Below are 26714 nucleotides of genomic sequence, written 5' to 3' on the forward strand. Positions count from 1 at the left end.
GTTCCTTAGACTGAGGTTCTAAACCTGGATTTAAGGGAATCCCTAAACCCTCTGAAATTGGGAGCAAAATGTTATGCCTAAGTATGTATGTAATTGTATTTTTCTAAGAAGAGAGTGTGCATAGTTTTCATCAGATTTTCAAAGGGTCCCTGACCCAAAATGGATTAAGAATCTTTGCCTTTAATTTTGTAGTGAACTCAAAGTAGGATTTTCTAGATTGGATATCATCTTATAATTCATTACTTGCCTTACTGGTGAGCACACAGAACTTAAACTCTGATCATCCAGCACATCAGCAGTAATCTGATCATTTTTCAAATTTCCCTGACAAAGCAGTGATATATGATATAACCAAGGGGATGTTGGTGGTTAGAGGCTTGCTTCCATATGGAGGAGGATTTCAACTTATTTGAAGCAAAATTCAGTGTTGTTAATCATGATTAGACTTTCTCCATCTTCCCAGCGATTGTATGCCATTTAATTTCTCTAAATCATTGCAATAATAACTGTGGTACTGTTACTCCAAAATCTTGTCAAAATTTATCACCAGTTGAACCTTTCTGATAAAGCCATACAGTCTTTTCATGGTAATACTTCTATTATTTGACTTAAAACTCTTCAAATAAGCTAACACCAAGAATTATATGCTATAGCTTTGATTTTGTTTTTGTTTTCAGAACTCTTCCTCTTGGCTTATTCCTATCCTGCCTGATATGCTGCGACACATTTTTCAGTTTTGTGTTTTAGAAAGCAGCCAGGAAATTCTGGAGCTCATTCACAAGGTACACAGTGAATATATCTGTACTCCTTTTCCCAGTAACTTGGATAGGTTTTTTTAAATGTTCATAATTGCTATACTGTTTTTGGTCAGGGATTTTAAGAAATTTGAAAAGTCCGGAGTTCTGCAAGATAAAACAAGGAAATAGGCTTCTTTTGGAATATAGTAGTTAAGTCCTGGTTAGCCATGTTTCTTCCGCTGATTTTGTGAACTACTAGCAAGTGTTTTAAGTACTGTCTGATAGCCTCAATACAGAAAATAAAATGAAGGAAAGACTGCTTTCCTCCATCACTTATTTTGCTATTTATCAGTATGCTTATTGATCCTGCAAAGTACCTTTTGGGATTTATTGGTAATATATAATAGAGTCTGATTGTCATAGTTTAGACTTGTACTTTTTTTTCCTTCCTTAGCAAGATTGGTCATATGTGTTGGAATTGTTAAAGAAGAGGCATTTAATGTATTTAATAAGGTTTATGAGGGGAAATAGCACAGTTGTACCTTTAAAACCTGTTAAGTTAGTCTTGAGTTATTGGCCTCTGGGATGGCTCATTGTTAACAGCCTTGGATTAACTGTGGTATTATTTCTACATGTGGGTCCTAGCTCATTTAATGTTAGGCATCAAGAAGGGTACCTTGTTGAGTAAGATCATGAATCAAGACTTTAACTGTTCGTGATTTATACTAGGATATTACCACCTCTAAATTTAGAGGTGTTATCTTGAAGTGTGTGTTGAATATAGGACTGCATTGGTATTGAGCTTTGTGATATATACAAAGTATTTCAGTGACTTATTGAGATTTTGACAACTCTTGTTATTTTTATGGGTATCTTTTATTTTAAATGATTTTCATAAAATACTGAAGAAAATTCTTTGTATTCCTTTTTTAAAACGTTCTTTTGTGGGGCCGGCCCGGTGGCGTAGCGGTTAAGTGCGCATGCTCTGCTGCGGCAGCTCCAGATTTGCAGGTTCAGATCCTGGGCGCGCACTGACGCACTGCTTGTCAAGCCATGCTGTGGCAGCATCTCATATAAAGTAGAGGAAGATGGGCACGGATGTTAGCCCAAGGCCAATCTTCCTCAGCAAAAAGAGGAGGATTGGCATCGAATGTTAGCTCAGGGCTGGTCTTCCTCACACACACAAAAAATCTTGCTTTTGTATTTTTTTTTGGTATACAAACCTACCAAAAAACAGTATTTAAAAATAAGCCTCTGGGCCGGCCCCGTGGCTTAGCGGTTAAGTGCGCGCGCTCTGCTGCTGGCGGCCTGGGTTCGGATCCCGGGCGTGCACCAACGCACCGCTTCTCCGGCCATGCTGAGGCCGCGTCCCACATACATCAACTAGAAGGATGTGCAGCTATGACATACAACTATCTACTGGGGCTTTGGGAGGAAAAATAAATAAATAAATAAAATCTTTAAAAATAAGCCTCTATATTGAATTTTAAAATTAACCTCTGTGCTATTTTGTACTTATTTTTTTCAATTCAGTATCCCTAAAAATAAATATTAGATTTTATTAGCCCTTACTAGAAGAATTTTCACTTTGTTGATCCCCTTTCACTCTGTAGGTTTGGATGGAATTGTTGAGCAAGGCTTCAGTTCAGTATGTGGTAGCAGCTGCTTGTCCATGGATGGGTGCTTGGCTTTGCTTAATGATGCAGCCTTCTCATTTACCTATTGATATAAATATGCTGCTGGAAGTAAAAGCTAGAGCCAAGGTAAGTGTAGAGGGACATAATGTATTTGTATGTTCAGCTCATAATTATTAATATGGTAACCATATAAGAAATCTGTATTGCTTTATTATAAGTGTGATTTCATTAATTTAACATAAGGAGAAGTTATTTTATTAGGACCTTGACAAAAGGCATAGTAATTTTTATCTATTAAAACTTGTGAAAAGAACTGTATTTAGTGGAATTAGAACAAATAAGAGTATTTTTGATGTTACCTATTAAATTTTAATGATTAATCTTTATTATTTTTTTTCCTCCTTCCCTCTAGGAAAAAACTTGTGGTAAGGTGCGTCAAGGTCAAAGCCAGAGTAAAGAAGTACTTCAGGAGTACATTGCAGGTGCAGACACTATCATGGAAGACCCCGCTACCAGGGATTTTGTGGTTATGCGGGCCAGAATGATGGCAGCCAAGTGAGTATACATAAATTCAAAAGTCATTTAACCAAAGATTCCTCTGATATGTCTGTCAGTCTTTCCTCCATCACACTAGTTACAGAGTAAGAAAAAATTAAAGTATAAGAAAACATTTTTAATTTTTTTTAAGTTCTAAGTAAGATTTATATCTTTTTATGAAGATAAGATAGGAGTTATGTCTTCCATGGGAAAAGTTATAGCTCTAATAGGGTAAACTTCAAGTAATTTCTATAGTAACTTCTTTTTTCTACCCCTTAGGTTGTTAGGAGCACTTTGTTGCTGTATTTGTGATCCAGGTATAAATGTGGTAACCCAAGAAATTAAACCAGCTGAATCCCTTGGCCAGTTACTACTCTTCCATTTGAACTCCAAATCTGCCTTACAGAGATTTAGTGTTGCTTTGGTAACCTGTGAATGGGCTGCTTTACAAAAGGTAAGATTTTGCCCCAAAAGTAATGAAGACACATTAAGTAAACCAATTTCCATTAGCTGTTAGGATTATTTTCATTATATTTTACAAACAGAAAAGTGAAAATTTTCTCTGTATAAAAATCCAACAGTTATGGAAAAGTATTCCAAATTATATTGAAACATTGTTTCTGACCTCTTTGCCTTTAACCCCACACTATTTTCTTAGAACCCTCAGTCTTGTACCTGAGACTACTAGCTATGCTCATACTTAATATTTGCTTTTGGTCCTACAATCTGTTAAGAAATGTCCCTCCTAAAAAAACGTGTGTATATGGAGACAGTCCAGAACTGTTGGTCATTCATTCCTCTATAGTATCTCTCTCAGGTATCACTGAAAACTACAAAGGCAAGAGGCTTTGAGTAATAGAGATCCATATGCATGAGTAGTAGCAAGGGCAGAATTTTTGGTCACAGTAGGAATAAAATCTCCACATTTAAACCAAAATCTTCATGTTTCCAAATAAGCCATTCCCTTACAGCCCTTTAACTTTTAACGTCTAGTAAGATGTATGATTTTGTGTAAGACTTGCTTCTGTAAAGCCAAGAAACTCCCTGCTGGTTTTGTTTATTCCATTGACTGGAATTCTGGAAATTTAACTGTCTGCACTTGCTGTGAGAGTTGCTTGTTACTGCCTCTTAGCAGTTTGTCAAAGCTGTGTCTAAAAGTAATTGAGCCATGCTCTATTGCGACTGAGATCCCAGCTTTGCCTCTGGAAAGAAGCAAGGCTCATCTGTTTTTAGGCAGGACTCGATGTGCTGGAGAGGCAGTGATGCTGTGTTTTTGTGCCTCTCAGACTCAGCAGCAAGTGTTGACAGTTCGGTTTCTGGACCCTCACAGAGCTTCTCTGGACTTACTCTGTGAAGCCCAGGCTGATCACCCAGATCCCACAGAACCCCTCATGGCTCACCACTGAGGCCATTCCCCCTCTGGTTGGGCAGGCAACAACCAGAGAGAGTGGGAAGGGTTAGTTAAATTTGGGGGCAGGTGAGTAGCTTTTAAATTATATATCCATTTCTACAGTATGGCATGTGAAGCTGTGGGTTCAACTGTTAAGAAATCTAATAATGAGTTTTTAAATAACATTTTTAGTGCATGCTAAGTGTTCTTTTCTGACTGATTTCTTTTTACAGTTACATATTTTTAAATCTGTGCTATATATATGTAAACTTGGAATAAATTAAAGTAAGACTAGTTAGGTGGAAAATTTGATGGAATTGTAATAGTTCCATTTGCATGTTCTGTAGTCATTCATATTAAAATTTTAGAGTAGTTTGGGTGTGATACCTTTTCTCTGTGCAACTAACGATGTTCTGGGAGATAAAAGATAGATTCAAAATCAATAGGAATTTAGAACTTGGTAGTTTGCAAGTGAAGATTTATGTATCTCTAGAATTATGTTTATGTATTTGCCCTGAATATTTGTTATCTGTTATATTTTAGGAGTGTAAAGCTGTTACCCTAGCTGTGCAGCCACGTTTACTTGATATCCTTTCAGAACATTTGTATTATGATGAAATTGCCGTTCCATTCACACGAATGCAGAACGAGTGTAAACAGCTTATTTCATCATTAGCTGATGCACATATTGATATTGGTAATAGAGTAAACAACAATGTTTTTACAATAGATCAAGCTAATGAGCTGGTAAGTAAAGAATTAACTTTCTTAATTTTAGATAGAGCATGAAATAAAGATTAGAAATTTGTCATATCATGTTTACCACAAAAACACTAATTTGTTGAATCTATTTTTGGCTTGGTAGCCTGTCATCCCTACCCTTTAGAAGGGTTATTTCATTGTATTGACTTTTCTTGAAGTAAGAGGATGGGGAAGGAAAATTTTTTTTTTTTTTTTTAACCTCAGAATCTAACAAACCAGTGCACCTGTATTAGAAAAAGCTGTTACAGTTTTCATCATTTTTTCAGTCTTGCTTAAGACTGGCAGAGTGCAGTTTTAACTGTTTCTATACATTCCTATTTCTCCTCCCCCCTCCCAACTCATGAAAATATTCAACCATAAAGAAAAGGTAAGAGAATTACACAATGAACATTCATATACCCACCAACTAGATTCCACAGTTAACATTTTACTAAATGTGCTTTATCACATATATATGCAACTGTCTACCCCTCTATCCAACCATCAATTCATCTTATTTTTTAATGCATTTCTAAGTTGCAGATATCAGTATACTTCAGCATAGGTATATCATTAAAATTCAATATTTGATTTTTTTTTTCCTTCTTTTATGAAGTGCACAAATCTTAAATGGACCATTTGATTAATTTTAACAGACACATATACCTATGAAACCCAAACCCCTATCAAGATACGGACAGTACCATCACCACTTCCCAGTCAATCTCTGTCCCTCCTTGCCCTCAAGTAACCATTATTCTGATTTTTTCCTCCACCATGAATTACTTTTACCTGTTCTGGAATTTCATATAAATTCTGGAATTTCATATAAATGGAATCATACACTCTGTGCTGTTTTGGTGTAAGGATTTTTTTCAGCATGATGTTTTTTAAATTCATCCATGTTGTTATATTTATAATAACTCAGCAATAAAAAAGAATGAATTTTCTTCCATTGTATAAATATACCACAGTTAGTTTAAGCCTTTCTCCTGTTGATAAACACTTGGGCTGTTCCAAGTTTTTGGCTATTACAAACAAAGCTGCTATAAACATTCTTGTACAAGTCTTTTTATAGACATATATTTTCATTTCTCTTGGGTAAATACATAGGAATGGAATTGCTGGGTCATAGGGTAGGTGTTTATTTAGTTTTATAAAAAATCGCAGACCTTTTCTCAAAGTGTCTGTATCATTTTACCTTCTAACCAACAATATGTGAGAGTTCTGATTGCTCCACATCATCACCAACATTTGGTGTGGTTACTCCTTTTAATTTTAGCCATTCGGGTGGTTTATGATAGTGTCCTTGTGGTTTTAATTTGCATTTCCTTGATGACTAATATGTTCAATGCTTTTTATGTTTTATTGGTCATTTGTATATCTTCCTTTCTGAAATGTCTGTTCAAATCTTTTGTCTATTTTTAATTAGATTATGTTTTTGTTATTGAGTTGTAGGAGTTCTTTATATATCCTGATGCCAATCCTTTGTCAGATAGATGCTTTCCAAATATTTTCTCTCAGTGTGTGGCTTGCCTTTTCATTTTCTTAATGAGGTCTTTGGATGAGCAGATATTTTTAATTTTCATGAAGTCTATTGTTTTCTTTTATGGTTATTGTGCTCCGTAACCTATCTAAGGTACCTTTTCTTATCTCCAAGTGGCGAAGGTATTCACATATATTTTCTTCTAAAACTTTGTAGTTTTAGCTTTTGTATTTAGATTTATCATGCATATTGAATTAATGTTTATGTACAGTGTGAAATCAGTTGAAGTATAAGTTGTAGGTCTGTACTAGGCTCTATTTGTTCAATCTATTTGTCTCTCCATATGCCAGCACCAATGTCTTGATTACTGTACTTAGTAAATACTTAGCTTTGTACTTAGTACTTGAGGTTAGGGAGTATAAATGAGTTCTTCCTTATTTGAGCCACTTCACTTGTGTTGGTCCCTGTGAAATAGCAGTCTTCATTTCTTATCCCCCTTTCTAGTTAAAAAATACAGTAGTTGAAATTTTTTTGTTCTCACCTGTGAAAGAAAGCTAAAATTGCTGCTATTTTTTTCTGAGTTGTTCTTTTGTAAAGTTGTTGTTTTCTAATTGTTGTTGTTCTATTATTTCTCGTTTTCACTTCTCCTCCCCCTTTTTTGCCTGCCTGGAATGACATCTCAAATTTCTATATGGTCTGGGTCCCCTTCCTGCTATTTCTGGTAACATTTTTTTTGTGTGTGTGTGAGGAAGATCAGCCCTGAGCTAACATCCAATGCCAATCCTCCTCTTTTTTACTGAGGAAGATTGGCCCTGAGCTAACATCCGTGCCCATCTTCCTCTGCTTTATATGGGACGCTGCCACAGCATGGCTTGACAAGCCGTGCTGTGCCTGGGATCCGAACCTGCAAACCCCGGGCTGCCGAAGCAGGGTGCACGTACTTAACCACTGCGCCACCAGGCCAGCTCCACAACGTTTCTTTTTAAAGCTATCAAATGGCCCCTTCTTCAGACTTTTCATATTCAAACTTTTTACTCCCCAATGAAACTACTGTTCTATTTCATCAACTTTATTTGTCCAGTGGTTTTGATCTGGGATATCAGAGTCTCTGGAAGAGAGTATTTGAGGGAAGGCAATTTTTAAAGGTTAATCTTGGCCTTGGCTAAGAGCCACTGCCTTTTGTATCTTTCATTGAATCCCTATTTTTCTCATACTTGCCCAATACAGGTATTTCCCTAAGGTCTTCTTTGTCTCGCATCATTCTCACAGTTTAGTTCTTATCCATGTGCTATGCTATCTTCTCTTGATCTTTTATGTTCTTCTATTAGGCATTTTTACTTGGGTATCTTACTGTCACTTCAAACTTAACCAAAACTGGAATTTCTTTTTTTTTTAACAGAAAAGTGCCCTTTTTATGCACAGTCACAAATCTTAATATTTCCTTTCACAAAGTCTCATATGTTTATCCTGTCTCTGTTTCCATTGCCACAACCCAGTCAAAGGCCTTAGTACATTATGACTAGGTCCTGACTCATCTCTAAGGCTCCAGGCAGTCTCTGGTCCATTTTGTCCTGCATGCTGTGCCAGACTAGTAAAGTCCTTTAGTGCCAGCCTGAATATATCCCTCCCCTGCTTAAAAACATTTTTTTCCCCCTTGATTTTAGTTTTTTCTTTCGTACTTTCAACATCTTCTCTAAATTCCTCATTTCTTTTCTCATTATTTCTCAAACTTCTTCCACTTAAGCCTAGTTTGCTTTCCTCTTGCAGAAGTACATCATGCTCAACTCACTCTCTGGGCCTCACTCATTCTCACTTCTGTGTTAGAACTCCTGTTTCCTTTGCCAAGAATTCTTTACCCTCAACCCTCTATTCTCATCCCAAGTTCATCTCTTGACATTCCTCCATCTGTACCTTGTGCTCAGGCTATGGTAAGCTGTTTTCAGTTCCTTGGACAATGCCTTGCTTTCCATTCCCTACCTCACTCTTTGCCAAGATGTCCCTACAACTTCTGATTTAGCCGTTCTTAAAAAACCCAGCACAAGTAGTAACTTCCTCTGGCAAGCCTCCACTAATTTTGTTACCTAAGAAGAGTTAAGCAACCCATGTGTTCCCACAGCAACTTGCACTTACCTCAGTTATATGTTACATTGTCTTAATTGTTTACTTATGTATCTGTCTCCCACATCAGTTTCTGCATTTTTTGAATATATAAAAACACTGATCTTACTCATCTTTTAGTATTAATAAATATATGTTGAATGAATGAATGAATTTGGGGTAATCAGAAAGCTTTTTCTGACCTGCCTAGAATCATTGAAAATTGACAGAAGCATAGTGTACTTAGGACAATGGTTTTAAACTTTTAGCAGTGAAACCCTGTTTCAAATAAATCTTATGCAGAACTCAAATAAAACAGACAAAGCAAAGTGGAATGTGTAAGCTAGAAGTGGTATGTGTTCATGTTCCTTTGTAGTGAGCAGATTGACGTAGTCAAGCAGATACAGCTCAATTTAAAGTCTTTGGTATTTTATAATGGTAAAAGAAGATCTTATTTGTGTGCCTATTTTGTTTTTCATAATAAGAGGCCAGCATTATTTGTCCATAATGGAATCGTTCATTTCTAAGCCTGAAAAATTAGATTCTCCATTAAAAAAAGTTAGGTTCTTCAGTGTTTCAGGCTTTTCTGACCAGTATTGATCAGACGGATCTATTTATGGAGGCTTTTTGTGATTGCAGTTACCTATCAGACAAGAAGACTATTTTAGCTATGTAAGCCATCACACAATCTTTAGACGGTAATTTAAAAAACATGCTCACAGAAAAACTTGTACATAAATGTTCACAGTAACATTATTCATAATAGCTAAGAGGTAGAAACAACCCAGACGTTCATCTGCTAATGAATGGATAAATCCAATGTGGTATATCCATATGGTGGGATATTATTTGGCAAAAAAAGGGAATGCAATACTGATACATGCTGCAGCATCAATGAACTTTAAAAGCATTAATGTTAAATGAAAGAAAACCAGTCACAAAAGATTACATATTTTATTAGTCCATTCATATGAAATGTCCAGAATCGGCAAATCTATAAAGATAGAAAGTAAATAAATGGTTGCGTAGGGCAGGGAAGAAATGAGGAATGATTGCTAATTGGTATGAGTTTTATTTTGGGGATGAGGAGGACGTTCTAAAATTGTGATGGTTGCACAACTCTGTGAATATAATAAAAACCATTGAATTGGACACTTTAAATGGGTGTATTATATGTGAATTATATGTCAATAAAGTTGTTTAAAAAGTTGTATTGAACAGTCTTTTAATGGGATTTGTAAGGTAGTCTGATGCCATAGGCTTATAGGCTTTAAGCAGGTCTTGGTAATGGAAGAATTAATGATTATTGCACCATTTTCTTTTTTTCCCCCTCCTATTATCTGGGCATTTTCACCAGAAGGGAGGTCAAAGCAAAAAATGAAAATAATCCAGTTAGCAACACTTAGCCAGAGCTCCCCTAAAAGTTTTTGAGTTAAGAATATTTTTCCCTAAAAGGAAGTTTATGAGTTTTGGTATTCCTTAATTAACAGTTCGTTTCTATTTGCTTATAGCTTTCTCATTTCACCAAAGTACTATGGGGGTGTTGAGTGTTTAAGTTTCTCTCAAACTTATTAAATATATTTAAAAGATAGGTCATTTTGTTCTTCTCAAGAGACTGTGTCTTGAGGAATACAATGCTAATGTTAAATTAAGTCAAATTAAAATCAAGTTTATTGGGAGGTTTTAGACATTTATTTAGTTTACTGAATCTAAAATAATACTAGATATTGTGAAACTTAAAATTAATACAGAAAAGCTTGCTGTCTGCCCTTTAAGAGTTTGTAGACTATTTGGGGTTGATGTCATTAATTATTTTTAATTTCTCTTTTTTAATAGGTCACTACTGTTTTTAATGAAGTTACATCATCTTTCAATTTAAATCCTCAAGTGTTACAGCAGTTAGATAGTAAACGACAGCAGGTCCAAATGACAGTTACAGAGACCAACCAGGAGTGGCAAGTGTTGCAGTTGAGAGTGCATACTTTTGCTGCATGTGCAGTTGTGAGCTTGCAGCAGCTTCCGGAGAAATTAAATCCTATCATAAAACCATTAATGGAGACAATTAAAAAAGAAGAGAATACACTAGTGCAAAACTATGCGGCTCAGTGCATAGCCAAACTACTTCATCAGTGCACAACAAGAACGCCCTGTCCCAATTCCAAAATTATTAAGAACCTCTGTAGCTCACTCTGTGTGGACCCGTATCTAACTCCTTGTGTCACATGTCCAGTACCAACACAGAGTGGCCAGGAAAATTCTAAAGGTATATATCTAAACTTTTATTTTCATTTACTTATAGGTATAATTTAAGCACAAATCTACTTTATGTTAGAGCTTTTTCCCATTTTGAGAGAATTTGCACATATTGCTAGTCAAATCACATCCCTCTAAACTCAAATAAGCTATTCATAAAAGACCTGATGTCTCATATAAGATGACTGAAATCTATGAGACAGGTGTTAACCCTCACCTTCTCTTTTAAGACCATCATTGTAGGGTTTACTGTTAACTGGGCTAGAAAACTTAATTGTATCAAATGTTAAGTGAAAGTTCTTCCTATAAAAGTGGTTTCTCTAATTCAGTGCATGTCTTATGAGAGAAGCGAACTTCCTTTTTTTGTTTTTTTTTAATAATTTTATTTATTTATTTTTTCCCCCAAAGCCCCAGTAGATAGTTGTATGTCATAGCTACCCATCCTTCTAGTTGCTGTATGTGGGACGCGGCCTCAGCATGGCCGGACAAGCGGTACGTCGGTGCGCGCCTGGGATCCTGACCCCGGGCCGCCAGCAGCGGAGCGTGCGCACTTAACCACTAAGCCACGGGGCCGGCCAAACTTTCTTACCTTTAGCAAATAATTCTTAACTATTCTGTTTTCATCTGAAGAATTTATATGGAAAATAAGAACTGCTCTCTGTAGGCTAGTCTCAAGGACCAGTGTTTCTTCACATGCCTTAGTCCTCTATGATTTATTTGTTAATAAGATTTTGGAAAAGCAAATTATTCAAAATGTGATAGATTTACAGCTTTGGTGCAATATAGGTCTTCAAAAAATGCGAATGAACTGGAAGAGGAAAGTGCACATTTTGCATATCAACATCTAAAAAATGTAATAGAGTGATTCCTGGCCCCCCCCCCCATGCTATGTGAGGCGGCAATATTTGCAGTGGTCAGTATTTCTGAATTCATGGTGACTATGGACATTTCTTTTAGAGAGAACTTGCTTGCAATATTTTTTAATGTTTCTTTTTATGCCTAGAAACAATCATTTATTTTTTAAAAATTAATGTACTTTAACTGAAGGCACAGTCATTCTTGCATGTGATATTTCTTATTGTTAACATGATTTTACAACTTTGATTGTATTAAGTATGGTCCTATGAAAATATCAAAACATTTAACTTAATGTTATAAATTATTGACTATTTTGTTACCATTTCATTGTCTAAAGAAAATGTCATAGGCCTATAAAAATTGAGGCTTAAAAGATGTAGTTTTAAAATATGTTGTATCTCTTGGAGCAGAAAGCATTTGGTCACCTATATTATGCTTAAAAGTTTATTTAATTTTTTCCTTATTAGGATCCAACTCGGAAAAAGATGGAATGCACCATACTGTCACCAAGCTCAGAGGTATAATTACACTCTATAGGCATCAGAAAGCTGCTTTTGCTATCACAAGTAGGCGAGGTCCTACCCCCAAAGCAGTAAAAGCTCAAATAGCAGATCTTCCTGCAGGAAGTAGTGGAAATATCCTTGTTGAACTTGATGAGGTAAATAGTTTTTTTCTTGGAATACTCTGATTTTTTAAACAACTGTCTTATAGAATGAGAGCTAAATTGTCATATCAGCTTCCAGAATTGTATTTTTATATTTTTAAGTGAAAGACCTGGATTAATAACCTTTTGGAGTACTCCAACAATGTGATCCAGAAAAACTGCAAACTTCGAAGATTTCTCATGCCTCTTGTAATTTTTACCAGCTTAACTTTGATTATCTTCCTAGGCAAGAAACCATGCAAGCTACATAAGTCATTCATAAATATAAACTAATTCACTCCTGTAGCAGTGACTGCAGAGATATTATATAACAGTGAAAGCTAACTTTTCTCAATCCTATCCATACCAGGAATTACTGTTGATATTTGGAGGATAAGTTTGTAAGTGTCAAATAATTGTCACCTATCTGAATTTTAGTCAACCTGGAATTTATTAAATGTGTGATGTGAGGTAGGGATCTAAATTTATTTTCCATATGAACAGCCAGTTATCCCACTACTGAATCCTTTCCTCCCTGATTTATAATGCCACTTCTGTTATATATCATGCTTCATTTATGTGAGGATCTGTTTGGGCTTTCTGTTCTGTTTCATTGATCTGCTTGTTCTACAGTACAATCTTCTTTAAAGATGATAAAAAAAAGTGTTGGTTTTTGAAAATCTTACAGTTGCATTATTAATGGAATGAATGCTCTAGGTAGCTCTTTTGGTTGTAAGACATAGGAACTTACTGAGTTCAGCTGTCAACTATCAGTACTGAAAGACATGTATTTAACATATTTCTGTAAAATATAGGCCTATTCTAAGTTTCTTTTTTTTAATCAAAATCTTAGCTCATTGTCTACATTTCTTTTTCTTTTTCTTTTTTTTTTTTGAGGAGGAGCAGCCCTGAGCTAACATCTGCCATCCTCTTTTTGCTGAGGAAGACTGGCCATGGGCTAACATCCATGCCCATCTTCCTCCACTTTATGTGGGATGCCGCCATGCATGGCTTGCCAAGCAGTGCGTCGGTGCGCGCCTGGGTTCCGAACTGGCGAAACCCAGGCCGCCGCAGCAGAGTGCACACACTTAACCGCTTGCGCCACCGGGCCGGCCCCTACATTTCTTTTAAAATAGTCTATGAATGAAGGCTTTTTCACTAATTATATCCTTCCTATAATTTAATCAAAAATTCACTGTGATTTTGGTATTTAAACCTCTATGGTTTGCATTGCTCTTTCTCCACTTAAAAATAATTTTTAAAATATATATGTATCTTTCTGGGGGGATAGTTTTTTTGTATTTAATTATAATAAAATTACTGCTAAGTAAGAGGTTATTAATCTTGTGGTTAGATTAAATAGATGTCCTTGTTTTGTCCCTTAAGTGCATATAAATTAGGACAGGTCTTTTTATCTCCTTATCTTCTCTCTAGTTGGTAAGTTTCTTTGGGGTAGGGAGAAGAAGAAAAAAACATGTCACTTAGGACCATCTCTAGAAACAGCACGTATTATTTTATTCCTTACCCCAACCCCAAAAAAGCATTTTACTTTATTTATTTTAATGTAATTATTGAAAAATGTTTATAGTTGTGATAACTATGTCCAATAATTGCTTAATTGGTTAAAGGTAACACTACGAATTCTTAGATGGTGACTTTAAAATTCTCTTAATAAACTTTCAAGTGCATTGTACTTTTTCCTGAAATTCTCTTTTCACCTAACATTTAATTTTAGGCCCAGAAGCCTTACCTGGTACAACGGAGAGGAGCCGAATTTGCCTTGACAACTATAGTGAAGCATTTTGGTGGTGAAATGGCAGTGAAGTTGCCACACCTCTGGGATGCTATGGTTGGTCCACTGAAGAATACAATTGACGTAAATAATTTTGGTGTGTACATATGTTTCTGAGTTGGGTTTTTTAACAAATTTCAGTGTCTATTCATTATATATATCCTTATAAAATAAAAATGCTTATACCTGTTTATCCCAGACCAGCTAGTAAGTTTTAAAATGGAAGGTTGCTAAAAACATTTAATTTATTTTCATGTCATTTTGTATATGTTTTTACTTTTTATTTTTTGTATCACATATTTAGAAAGAGATATTTGAAATAGATCATTATTTTAAACTTCTTTAGTTGCTTTAAGCGTAGTGTCTCAGCACTTAAAGGCATGGCATTTAATTTTAGAAAGCAAAATAGACTTTCCCATGGTAGCTAGGGAGGTGCTAAAACTTTTTATGGGCTCTGGATTTTGAAAAATTATTTGCAAGGTGATGTGCACTTAAATCAATATATTTTAATAGATGGAAAGTCCCTCCTGGAAAAGGGAGATGGCCCTGCCCAAGAATTGGTGAATTCTCTGCAAGTTTTTGAAACAGCAGCAGCATCAATGGATTCTGAGCTTCATCCCTTGGTAACTAACTAATGCAAGTGTAGTTTTCTTCTAATAAAACAAGTGGTCTTATTAAAATAAGTCTTAAGGCCTGACAAATACAACTTTGATGTTATCCCTAGTAATTGCATTTTCTTTTACATGGTGTAACTAGAGTCCTTCTTTATTGACAGCACAACACTTGTGGTCTTTGAAACAGAACTTAGAATATAGGGCTGTGGGGTCAGGGCTCTGATGACATGGAAGCCAGGTATAAACAGGAAAGAAAACTGCAGCCCTCCCTATTCATCCATACCATCTTAATAATACAGCTACAAGAAAGGAAGAGCACGGGTATTCACACCTCTTCCCAAGATAAGTGTAAAGGTAGAAAGAAGTTACCTGCCTAAGATGAAACTAGTCAGTGGCAAAGATAGAACACTAGTTTGTGTCTTTTAACTATTAAAATATTTCTTACAAAAATTGGGACAGGGAGGAAGAAAATAGACTAGAGAATTAATTGTCTGATTTTTCTATAGAAGAAAGTATTATTCTTCCCATATAACTGCAATAGGAAGCTCTCTGCCCTTTATAGCATTGTGAAGGATGCTAGCTCCAATTCTCTATTCATATCTAACATAAAAGGCAGAATCTAGGAGAGAATAGAGAAGAATGATCTTTTTATGTTTATATAGTAATAAAGTATGTCCTTTTACCTGTTAAATTTCACTGATTTATCATTAGTAAAGAAGGACAGAATCTACTCGTATGCTGTTACCCTCCAGGATCAACAACATGCATTCAGCTGAGCTGTAAGGCTAGTCTATTGAGCAGGTATCTGGCTCTCATCAATATTAATCCTGGCGTTCTATGCAGCAGACATTTAATAATGGGATATGTCATGCTATTGTGATCATAATGCCTGTGGTAAGCCAGGAGGTTAAAGTGGAAAATACCTACCAAAGTAAGGTGCCTAGAACAAAATAGGATCACTCAACTCAGTGAATAAAAAGTATGTACCTAAACCTAAGCCAATACTACCAAATTTGGAGGGAACTGGTGATGTGTGGTGTCATTTTCCCAGCCTCAGGAGAATCTTGCAAGTGCCTTTATGATGTGTTCCCTGTTAATTTCGGAAAGAATTGAGTATTTCCTGATGCTCAGAGAGGATATTGAGCAGTGGAGAAGTTCTGCACCTTTTCTTTTTTAGAAGAGTTATATAGTAGTCCCCCCTTATCTGTGGGGGATACATTCCAGTGGATGCCTGAAATCATGGGTAGTACCGAACCCTATATATACTATGTTTTTTCCTGTATATACATATTTGAGGTGTGACAACAAAACTAGCATGAATTTTATAATGCTACTCAGAACAATTTTAAACTTACGAATTGTTTATTTCTGGAATTTTTCTATTTAATATTTTTGGACTATGGTTGACTACAGTAACTGAAACCACGGAAAGTGAAACTGTGGATAAGGAGGGACTACTGTAATACTGAGTTTGGATTTAGATTGACTTTTTTATTGAGGATGTTTTGACAATAACGTTTTGAGGTAGTCAGAGATATTCTTGAATTTAGTCACTTAGAATATTGAGAACCTCTGAGTATGGGCTTATTATAGTTATATTTTAAACAGTAGATTCCCTAATGAGTATTCTGATTGTCTTAAACTTTTTGTTTTTAGTTGGTACAGCATTTGCCTCATCTTTATATGTGCCTTCAGTACCCCAGCACTGCAGTGAGGCACATGGCTGCTCGCTGTGTTGGCGTCATGAGCAAAATAGCTACCATGGAAACAATGAATATTTTTTTGGAGAAGGTTCTTCCATGGCTGGGAGCAATTGATGACAATATCAAACAAGAGGGTGCAATTGAAGCACTTGCCTGTATCCTTTTTTATTTTGACAAACTATTCAGAAATTACATTCATTTTATTTAAGGATGACTAAAGTTGATTTGTTCGATTATACACATAAATAGCCTGCCTTGTTCAAAAAGAAAACTACTTTTTTACATTTTATTTTGAAGTATTTTTTTTTTTTTTTTGTGAGGAGATCAGCCCTGAGCTAACATCCGCCAATCTTCCTCTTTTTTTTTTTTTTTTTTTGCTGAGGAAGACGGCCCTGGGCTAACATCGGTGCCCATCTTCCTCCACTTTATATGGGACGCCGCCACAGCATGGCTTACCAAGCAGTGCGTCGGTGCGCGCCCGGGATCCGAACCAGCGAACCCCGGGCCGCCGCAGCGGAGCGCGCGCACTTAACCGCTTGCGCCACCGGGCCGGGCCCTGAAGTATTTTTATATTACATTATAAGTACATTACAAATATATTTACTTATGAAAATTTTCACACAGTTTGAAGAATAGCTATTAATTTTAAGAGATCTTTGTAATAGACAAAAATAATTTTATGTACTTGATGAACTGTATATTTAGTAACTGATGTTTATTTGGTTTATAATCAATGTTTTATTAATATTAATCAGATACTATGTAGGTATATTATAAACATTATGTTTCCAAAGTTTGTCATTACTTAGGTGGAAAATGACTAAATGTACTAATAACTAGAAATATACAAGGAAGCTCTTTGCTAAGGGTATGGCATCCACTGGCATTCTTTAACTCGAAGTACCTGAAAGATATTTCTAAAAGCAAGAAAGATGGATGGCGATCAAATCAATAGAAACTCTGGTTCAGAAATGCTGAAGATTGCAGGAGGACTGAACTTACTGGGCCTGCTCTGTCCAGTTTATGATTGTCAAGATCCTGGTGGGAAATTTGGAATTAATCTTTGAGTGACACTGAGTTGTGCTCCCTTGCTTGCAATGTAACTCATGTTATTTTGGTATTGGAATTCTAGAAACCTGTAGGAATTTCTCTCTGAAAAAAATCTTATTAGTAAAGCTTCCTTCAGCCTTTCTCAGAGAAAAAACATAATTTTATACTCCTAATCATGAGACAGTTACATAATGTTTACAAAGGAGCAGCAGTATGCAAATGCTGTTATAATTGAATCAGAAACCTTGAGAGACAGTTTATTCTCTCATAATACAGAGGAGAAAATGAGGAACCATTTTAGAAGTTACGATCTTAGTGTGTCAGTTTGTATGCAAAAACATCTACCTCAGAACCATTTGGAAATTTCCTTAATAACTTACTCAGGTGTAATGGAACAACTGGATGTTGGTATTGTTCCATATATTGTGCTTTTAGTTGTGCCTGTGTTGGGAAGAATGAGTGATCAGACAGACAGTGTAAGATTCATGGCTACGCAGTGCTTTGCAACGCTAATTAGACTCATGCCACTTGAGGTAAGTTGAAGATATTTTGTTTATGGACTTAATGTTTTCTATAACTTCATCTGTAATAATTTTAACACTTTTTAAAGAACATATGAGGTTAAAAAAAAGACATTTTGAGTATGTTTACATTACAAGCACTAATAATTTCATACTTTAATGGGTAATTGTTTTCTTTAACACACAGGGTTTTAAGTAAACCTATGGTTCCTATAGGAATGATAATTCACTGATGCTATTCTAGAAATAGAATTTTTCCTAAGTATCCCTGGTAACATCTAGGTAAAGATTCTGTGGTGAAGCTTACATGAAAGGTAAATTTGAGAGATGGTAATTGAAAGTGTAAAAAGCAAAGGAAGTCTCTGTGGGAGTATGGAGAAAGCAGACTAGATGGCTGAAGTTGGAGAATTTTGGAGTATGTTCATGGGATAGAATAATATATGTAACCAGTGCAGGAAATAGAAGTAGCTCGAAGCAGGGGAAGAGCCAGGACCCTGCCACCAAGCTGCTTAAAATATTTTGATGAGATTTTTGTAATTCAGGAAATAAGTAGATATGTAGTTCATCTATGATGTAGCATATATCAGTACTTCCTTTTTATGACTGAATAGCACTCCATTGTATGGACATACCTCATTTTGTTTATCCATTCACCAGTTGATAGACATTTGGGTTGTTACCAGCTTTTGGCTATTACAGGTAATGCTACTATAAACATCCACTTATAAAAGTCTTTGTGTGGACGTAGCTTTTATTTTGTTTGAGCATATATATAGGAATGGAATTACTGGGTCATATGATATTTAACTTTTTAAGAAACTGCCAAACTGTTTTCCAAAGTAACTGTGCCATTTTATATTCCTACCAGCAAAGTATTATGAGTGTAAATTGGATAGCCTCTTTGAAAAAAAGTTTGGCTATATCTGATAAAGTTGAAGATTCCCATCCCAATGACGCAGCAAATCCATCCTAAATAATGTACCCTAGAGAAATTCAAACACATAAACCAAGACACAGCTTTAAGAAAATTTATTATAGCATTATTTATGGTAATCTAAAACCACTCAAATATTCATCATTGGTAAATATGTTAACTGTGGATTATTATACCGCAATAAGAATGAACAAAGTATAGACACATACAACAATATTAATGAATCTTTAACATAAGATTCAATTTTTATGAAGTTCAAAAATAGGCAAAAGTATATGGGATGCATACTTAGGTGATAAAGGTATAAAGAAAAATAGGAAGGAAATTGCCATGAAAGTCAGTAAAATGATTACCTCTTGGGGAAAGGAGAGTGGGTTATCACTGAGAAGGAGCATATGGGATCTTCTAGGATGATGGCAGGGCTATTTTTCTTGATCTGGTAATGGTTATAAAGGTCTTTGTTTTATAATTTATTCAACTGTACATTTGTTTATATATTTCTCTACATGAATATTTTATTCCACAGTAAAATAACCACCATGACAAAAAAAAAATACTAGACTACTGTATCAAAAGACCCAAGTGTCATTTCCAGAATTGTTTCCATCCCCTAATTCCTAAGTCTTATTCATACCCTTTAACTCTTGGGCCTTGCATCATCTTATCTGTAAACGAAATTGGTTAAACTTAGTCCCCTTGGCCCTTTTCGAATCAGTGAGTGATGGGAAACTATCACGTGTTCTTTGAGCAAAGGAGTAGATGATGAAAGCAATGTTTTAGGAAAATTAGTCTAGTAGCTGAAAGCAGTGTTTTAGGAAAATCAGTTTAATAGTTGTTTGAATGTGGATTAAAATGGAAATGCCCCCCAAACAGAGCCCAGATCCACTGCAAGGTGATAAAGGGTCTAAACTATTTTTTTTTAAAAGGGAGAATAACAGTACTTGATAACAGATTGGCAGAGAAAAGAGATCTTAGACTTTAGAGATTGAGAAAAGATCTATTCCCTTTGATAGACGTAAAAATTACAAGAATGTGATAACATATTTTGCTTCCGGCCGTGATAGAAAAACAGGGACCAGACTTATCCTCCCACCTTAACTAGAAAACCAGACAAGGTGAATCAAGCAATGGTTTTCAGATGTTGAACAACAGGCAGCACAGGACAGTGATTCATGACAGAACGAAAACAAACGAAGTACCCTAGCTTACTGCCTGGAGTGAGTTTCCAGGCCATGGGACAGGGAAGTGAAATCTAAACAGCCTAGCAGTCTTGCCAAGTTGAAGAGTCAGAGTTCAGAGTGCAGGGAGGACAAGATGGCTAGAATTTACAAGGCAGAGTACCTGAGAGGAGGAAGCCACACAGAGAGGAAGGTCCAGAGGTCCACACAAGGGCAAGAGTATTCATCTGGGCATATGTTTGAGAATGTGTGTTTGAGACTGGGGAAAAAGATCATAGAAAGGAGTAGGTGGGACAATTCCTAGAGCTCATACAGGTCTAGGAATAGTTTGTGTTTCCTACCAAGCTAAGTCAAAAGACCTACCATATAGAGCATCGAGTGCAGACCTAAGAAGTATAATGCCTGAGTAGTGGGGCCAAATTAGCCGTTGACAAAAGGCTGATTTGGACCCACTTTAACAAAGCTTAAAAGCAAGCCTTAAAAGGATCAAATTGATTTCAAGTAACTTAACTACATCCCAGAAAAAAAAACTAAAATATTCAAAAGAAAAAAATCCAGCACCCAATAATGTAAAACTTATGATGTTTAGCACCTGCCAGAAAAGAACCAGGTATGAAATTACATCCAATAACCAGGAGAAAAGTCAGTCAATAGAAAGAAACCCTGAAGTGACCTAGATAATTGAATTAGTAGACAGGGACATTAAAATACACTCCATATGTTCAAGAAGGTAGAGGGAAGCATGAGTGTAATGAGGAGCAAAATGGAAGATATAAAAACAACCCAAATTGAACTTCTTGAGGGTGGATGGGATTAATAGCAGATTGGACACTGCAAAAGAAAAGATTAGTGAGTTTGAAGACATAGCAATAGAAACAAGAATGTCATGCAAGTTCATTCCTGTTCTTCATCTTGATTTCCTCTGTTACACCTTCATAGGAAGAATTATGTACTTTTCTGAAATATATACTGTCAAGGATTCAAGGACTATCAACCACTGGTTTGACAGGAGCTCTAATTCCCTGCACTGTTGGTAACTCTTGCCGATTTTATAGGAATTGGAGAGAGGAAGATACTCACAGGAGGGGTTCCTGGCACTGAACCATATTTATGACTCTTGAGCTTAGGGTTTCATTGTTAGGAAATGGACCTCATTTATGGCTTTATATCTGGTTGTCATTTATTAAAAATTCCACGAGGATAAATGTTTGAAGATTTTGTTACCTCTTTGTAAAGCATTGTGCAGAAAGGCCTCATTTTGATGATTGTCATTATGGTATTAGACGTGTTAAAATGTTAGATTCTATCTTACTAGATAAAGTTGTTAATTATGAAACCTATTTTCTTTTTTTTTTGTGAGGAAGGTCAGCCCTGAGCTAACATCCATGCTAATCTTCCTCTTTTTGCTGAGCAAGACCAGCTCTGAGCTAACATCTATTGCCAATCCTCCTCCTTTTTTTTTTTTTTTTCCGCCAAAGCCCCAGTAGATAGCTGTATGTCATAGTTGCACATCCTTCTAGTTGCTGTATGTGGGACACAGCCTCAGCATGGCCAGAGAAGCGGTGCATCGGTGCACGCCCAGGATCCGAACCTGGGCCGCCAGTAGCAGAGCGCGCGCACTTAACCGCTAAGCCACGGGGCCAGCCCTGAAACCTTTTAAAAATATAACGTGGTCATTTTTAAGATTCAGTGTACATACTTCACTCCTCTAATACTATTTCTGGTGTTATATAGAGTACATATTTTAATTGAATTTAATTGAAATTCTGTTTCCAGAATTTTACATTTCTTAACTTTAGAGATAACCATAGGGCAGTAGTTCTCAAGCTTTTTGGTCTGAGGACCTCTTTACACTTAAAAATTGAAGACCCTAAAGAGCTTTTGTTTATCGTATTTCCTATAATAGAAATTAAAACTGAGAAATGTAAAAAGATTTATTCATTTAAATAATAAACCCAGTAGGTGTTACCATAAGTAACATTTTTTTTTTTTTTGAGGAAGATCAGCCCTGAGCTAACATCCATGCCAATCCTCCTCTTTTTTTCTTTTTTTTCCCTGAGGAAGACTGGCCCTGAGCTAACATCTGTGCCCATCTCCCTCCACTTTATGTGGGACGCCGCCACAGCATGGCCTGACAAGCGGTGCGTCGGTGCAAGCCTGGGATCTGAACCCAGGCCACCAGTAGTGGAGCGTGCGCACTTAACCAGTACACCGTGGGGCTGGCCGTTTTAAAGAGAATCTTTTTTGTGTGTGTGAGGAAGATCAGCCCTGAGCTAACATCCATGCCAATCCTCCTCCTTTTGCTGAGGAAGACTGGCCCTGGGCTAACATCTGTGCCTATCTTCCTCCACTTTATATGGGACGCCACCACAGCGTGGCCTGGCAAGCAGTGCCTCAGTGCGTGCCCGGGATCCGAACCTGGGCCTCCAGCAGTGGAACATGCACACTTAACCACTACACCACAGGGCCGTCCCCCATAAGTAACATTTTCTTAATGAAAAATAACCATTTTCTAAAACAAAAGTAAGTTTGTGAGAAGAGTGACATTGTTTGACGTTTTTGCAAATCTCTTTTATGCCTGGCCTAATACTAGATAGCTAGATTCTTGTACTTGTTTGAGCATTCAGTCTTTTGCTACATGTTGCTTGGGTTGAGGTATATGAAGGAAGTCCAGCCTCAGAGATAGGTAGTTGGAAAAGTGAGTAGTACTTTGACCACCTTTTCAAATAATTGTGGATATTCTTTTATCTGGTAGCATACCAAAACTCAAAAAGAGAAAGTCTGTTAAATTTATGTGCAGTATAGAATCTAAAATCCTATCAGTGAATGTATAATCTGTCTTATATTAAAATTCATTAGTTTATCTTATACTTTTGAATAGATCTTCTACTCATACATGTTTTGTAAAATTATGCATTGGCCATTTGGAAAATACTAGGTCACTGAGTTATGCAAATCTTTTAAAGGTTGATAACGTTTCATCATACTATAGCAAAAACTCAGATTCATTAATATCACCAATGGAAAATTCTTTTTAAGTACTGGGAAGCCGTCAAGCCCACAGTACCAAGTTTCTCTTGAAAGCTTGAATTTTATCATTGGCAACAAGTTATGTTAGTTGTTTTTCTTGAAGTGACAGATTTATTTTTGAGAAAATGTCAGGCAAATACTCAAGTCAGAATAACCATAGTTTGTCAGTCCGTTCAAGTAAAATGTTGTTCTATTAAAACATGGCTAGGTCAGCTCACAATTTAAACAATCTCACAAGTGCTTTCCCTCAACATATTGTACTTGGATATGCAGCAGAAGTGCTTTATGTGCACGTCACATTTTGTTGCACAGAATGTTAAAAAGATGTGCATTCAAGGGTTGAGTTTTAATAAAATTATTTTTACTGCTTCAAGGACATTCTTAAGTGAAACTATCTTTAAAAAAAATGCTGGGGGCGGGCCCCATGGCGTACTGGTTAAGTGCACGCGCTCTGCTGCTGGCGGCCCGGGTTCGGATGCTGGGCGCACACCAACGCACCACTTGTTAGGCCATGCTGTGGTGGCGTCACATATAAAAAAAAAGTGGAGGAAGATGGGCATGGATGTTAGCTCAGGGCCAGTCTTCCTCAGCAAAAAACAAAGAGAAGGATTGGCATGGATGTTAGCTCAGGGCTGATCTTCCTCACAAAAAAACAAAAAAAAATGCCGGTGCATGGCTGTGAGGAATACAGTGACTACCAGGCCATTTGGTGCTGTTGCCTTGATTCTTTCGGAAGCACAAGCAGTTTTCCCCACCATTACTTTTGCAGCATCAGTGCAGATGTTAACACACTGAAAAAGCAAACAGTGTCTTTCTTTTATTATGAAATATTTTGACGTCAATGACCCTTTGAAAAGGTCTTGGGGATCCTGAGGGGTCTGCAGACCACATTTTGAGAACCAATACCTTGGGGCATCATAACACTAAAATTGAGAAGCTCCAGTAACAGCATTTTACTTAAAATAATCTATAAAACTTTATTTGCCTCTTTATCAAATAATGTGTGGGGTGAGAAAAATTAAGTTGTAGCTGTGTTCTTTAAAATACCTCAAATGTGTCTCATTATAGCACTTTTAATACCTGTCAAATTCTTTAAACTTATTTGTCTTCCAGTCTGTAAAATTATATTATTTTTGAATTACTTTTTTCTCTGAATTTATATTTTGATAGGGCTCTAAATTATTTTATAATCTCAGGGTGAAAAAATTGTGAGTAAATAGTTTTAATACACTTTAAAAAATCATTTTAGGCAGGCATTCCAGACCCTCCAAATATGTCAGAAGAATTAATCCAATTGAAAGCCAAGGAGCGACACTTTTTGGAGCAATTGTTAGATGGGAAGAAATTAGAAAATTACAAAATTCCAGTACCAATCAATGCTGAACTCAGAAAATATCAGCAGGTAAAGTTTTATACTTATCTTGTAAATATAAATAGTGACTGTTCCTTTCGAGTGTACCTTGAAGAGTTTTTCAAATTGATTTAGTAAAATCTTAGGTTTAGTGTCTTATACCCATTTATTTCTCTTTTGCCTGTAAAATTAACAGATTTTTGGTCTGTGCAAACATGTTTTTTACAAGAAAAAAATTTTTATGACCCGTTCACATTTATAATTTTTCTCTTTCTCCCAACCTTTCAGGATGGTGTGAACTGGTTAGCTTTTCTTAATAAGTATAAACTTCATGGAATTTTGTGTGATGACATGGGTTTAGGAAAAACTTTACAGTCCATCTGCATTCTAGCAGGAGATCATTGTCACAGGTAATTTAAAATGTTACTTTAAAAGAAGGCTTCCAGATGCTGAGAAATGTAAATAAGCTGGTTAATTTATTGTGTTTTGCTGTAAAGGGCCCAGGAATATGCAAGATCAAAATTGGCAGAATGTATGCCACTTCCTTCCTTGGTGGTGTGTCCGCCAACATTAACAGGGCATTGGGTGGATGAAGTAGGTAAATTTTGCTCCAGAGAATATCTCAATCCATTGCACTATACTGGACCTCCTACTGAAAGAATAAGGTAAGATCTATACAACCAAAAAATGTTTGATCTTTTGCTTTAAGTAGTTTGGAAGAATTAAAATTTATTAAAAATAAATTCTAGTTAGTTTTTTTGGTTGTCAGACATAGAAACTTGTTTTAGAAAGGTGAGTGTACATTGTAAAGATATAATTATCTTTGATGATTGAGACTCATCAAAATTCAAGGATTAAGCCATTGTTAACAATCAATTGGGCTATCTAAGTATTGGAGCTAGGAAACTATAATGAACCAAAACGATTCTTTATGCTCTTCTTGGGACCCTTGTGACCATAGCATCTCCTAGGTGCTTCTGTTCTATTTTCATTTTCTACTCACTTTCTCTAAGAGCTCCCTCTTCTTTCTTTTTTTTCCCCAAAATGATTTTGGTCCACAGTGGCTGCTCTAGCTGCCCTGATACCATAGCAACACTAGAGTTCTATTAGCTTTACCCTCTCTCTGTTAACTAGTACATCTCTTATGTTCCTAAATACAAATTCTGAAGAGTGCAGTCTCGTTGATTTCAGTGTATCTTTTAAAGCATTGAAGTCATAGGTTGCTGATTAGTCCATAGATTTGCTGCCCTTCTGTATTAATAATAGCTAACATATATTGAGCACTTACTGGCCAGGCATTATTCTAAGCAGTTTTACATTTATGTAAAATTGTGTATTGTATATTCTCACAATCCCGTATGAGGTGTGGGTACTATTATTCCCAATTTGCAGATGAGGAGTCTGACACATGTGGCCTGGATCCAAGGTCACTCAGCTAATTAAACTGGCAGAATGAAGATTTGAACACAGGCAGTTCAACAGCTTGCACTCCTTAGGAATTTACTGTAGTGTCTGTTAGAATTCATTCATTTACAGGTGATAGAAACACAACTCAAACTAGCTTAAGCGAACAGGAAATTCATTAATTCACTAAATTGAGAATTTCAGGGATAAATTCTTGCTTCAGGCACATCTAGATTGCTCTCAGTTGCTCTTTTTCCCCATGAATAACTTGTTCTATTGGTCTCTGCTGGATTTCAGTCTAAAATTGGTGGATAAGATGACCATGGGCAGTCTTAGACCCACATTCTCCTAGCTTGGCAACTACAGTAAACAGAGATCTCTCTCTCATCATGAATATATCAATACGGAGATGACTTACTGGCCTTGTTTGGGTTATGCTCCAAACCAGCCTTTGTAGTCAAGGGATAAAATATTGTGAATGACTCAACCTGATTCAAATGCTTCTCTGTGGTGATTTTGGGGAGATGTGATTGATAGCTGCCCCTGTTGCCCCCCAGCACAACATGGAGTAGTGAAGGAATAGTGCCTCCGAGGAAGAGTTGTTGGCAAATAAAGTTAAAATGTCCACCGCATTTTGAGTTAGGTACCTATCTCTTTCTAATCAGACTGAGTTAAAGTCAACAAGGCCAAGTCATAAGTAGAATGGCCTTCAAGTAGCAGAGTCATGGATGTAGAGTAAACAGAGGGAATGATGGGCT

General features: G+C 36.3%; 1 protein-coding gene across 2 annotated transcripts in view; it reads left to right on the forward strand.

Moving 5' to 3' along the window:
- Positions 1-26714, forward strand: part of BTAF1 (B-TFIID TATA-box binding protein associated factor 1) — a 94180-nt gene that overhangs the window by 49279 nt on the left and 18187 nt on the right. For both annotated transcript variants that reach the window (XM_058543528.1, XM_058543529.1), the window contains 14 exons: positions 678-782; positions 2351-2500; positions 2787-2929; positions 3191-3365; positions 4845-5048; positions 10462-10888; positions 12204-12394; positions 14115-14268; positions 14685-14794; positions 16442-16643; positions 17923-18071; positions 24451-24603; positions 24841-24962; positions 25050-25217. In XM_058543528.1, coding sequence (XP_058399511.1) covers positions 678-782; positions 2351-2500; positions 2787-2929; positions 3191-3365; positions 4845-5048; positions 10462-10888; positions 12204-12394; positions 14115-14268; positions 14685-14794; positions 16442-16643; positions 17923-18071; positions 24451-24603; positions 24841-24962; positions 25050-25217 — 2453 coding nt within the window. The remainder of the gene's footprint in view (positions 1-677; positions 783-2350; positions 2501-2786; positions 2930-3190; positions 3366-4844; positions 5049-10461; positions 10889-12203; positions 12395-14114; positions 14269-14684; positions 14795-16441; positions 16644-17922; positions 18072-24450; positions 24604-24840; positions 24963-25049; positions 25218-26714) is intronic.

This window comes from Diceros bicornis, chromosome 6, assembly GCF_020826845.1.
Source record: "Diceros bicornis minor isolate mBicDic1 chromosome 6, mDicBic1.mat.cur, whole genome shotgun sequence".
Classification (NCBI taxonomy): Eukaryota; Metazoa; Chordata; class Mammalia; order Perissodactyla; family Rhinocerotidae; genus Diceros; species Diceros bicornis.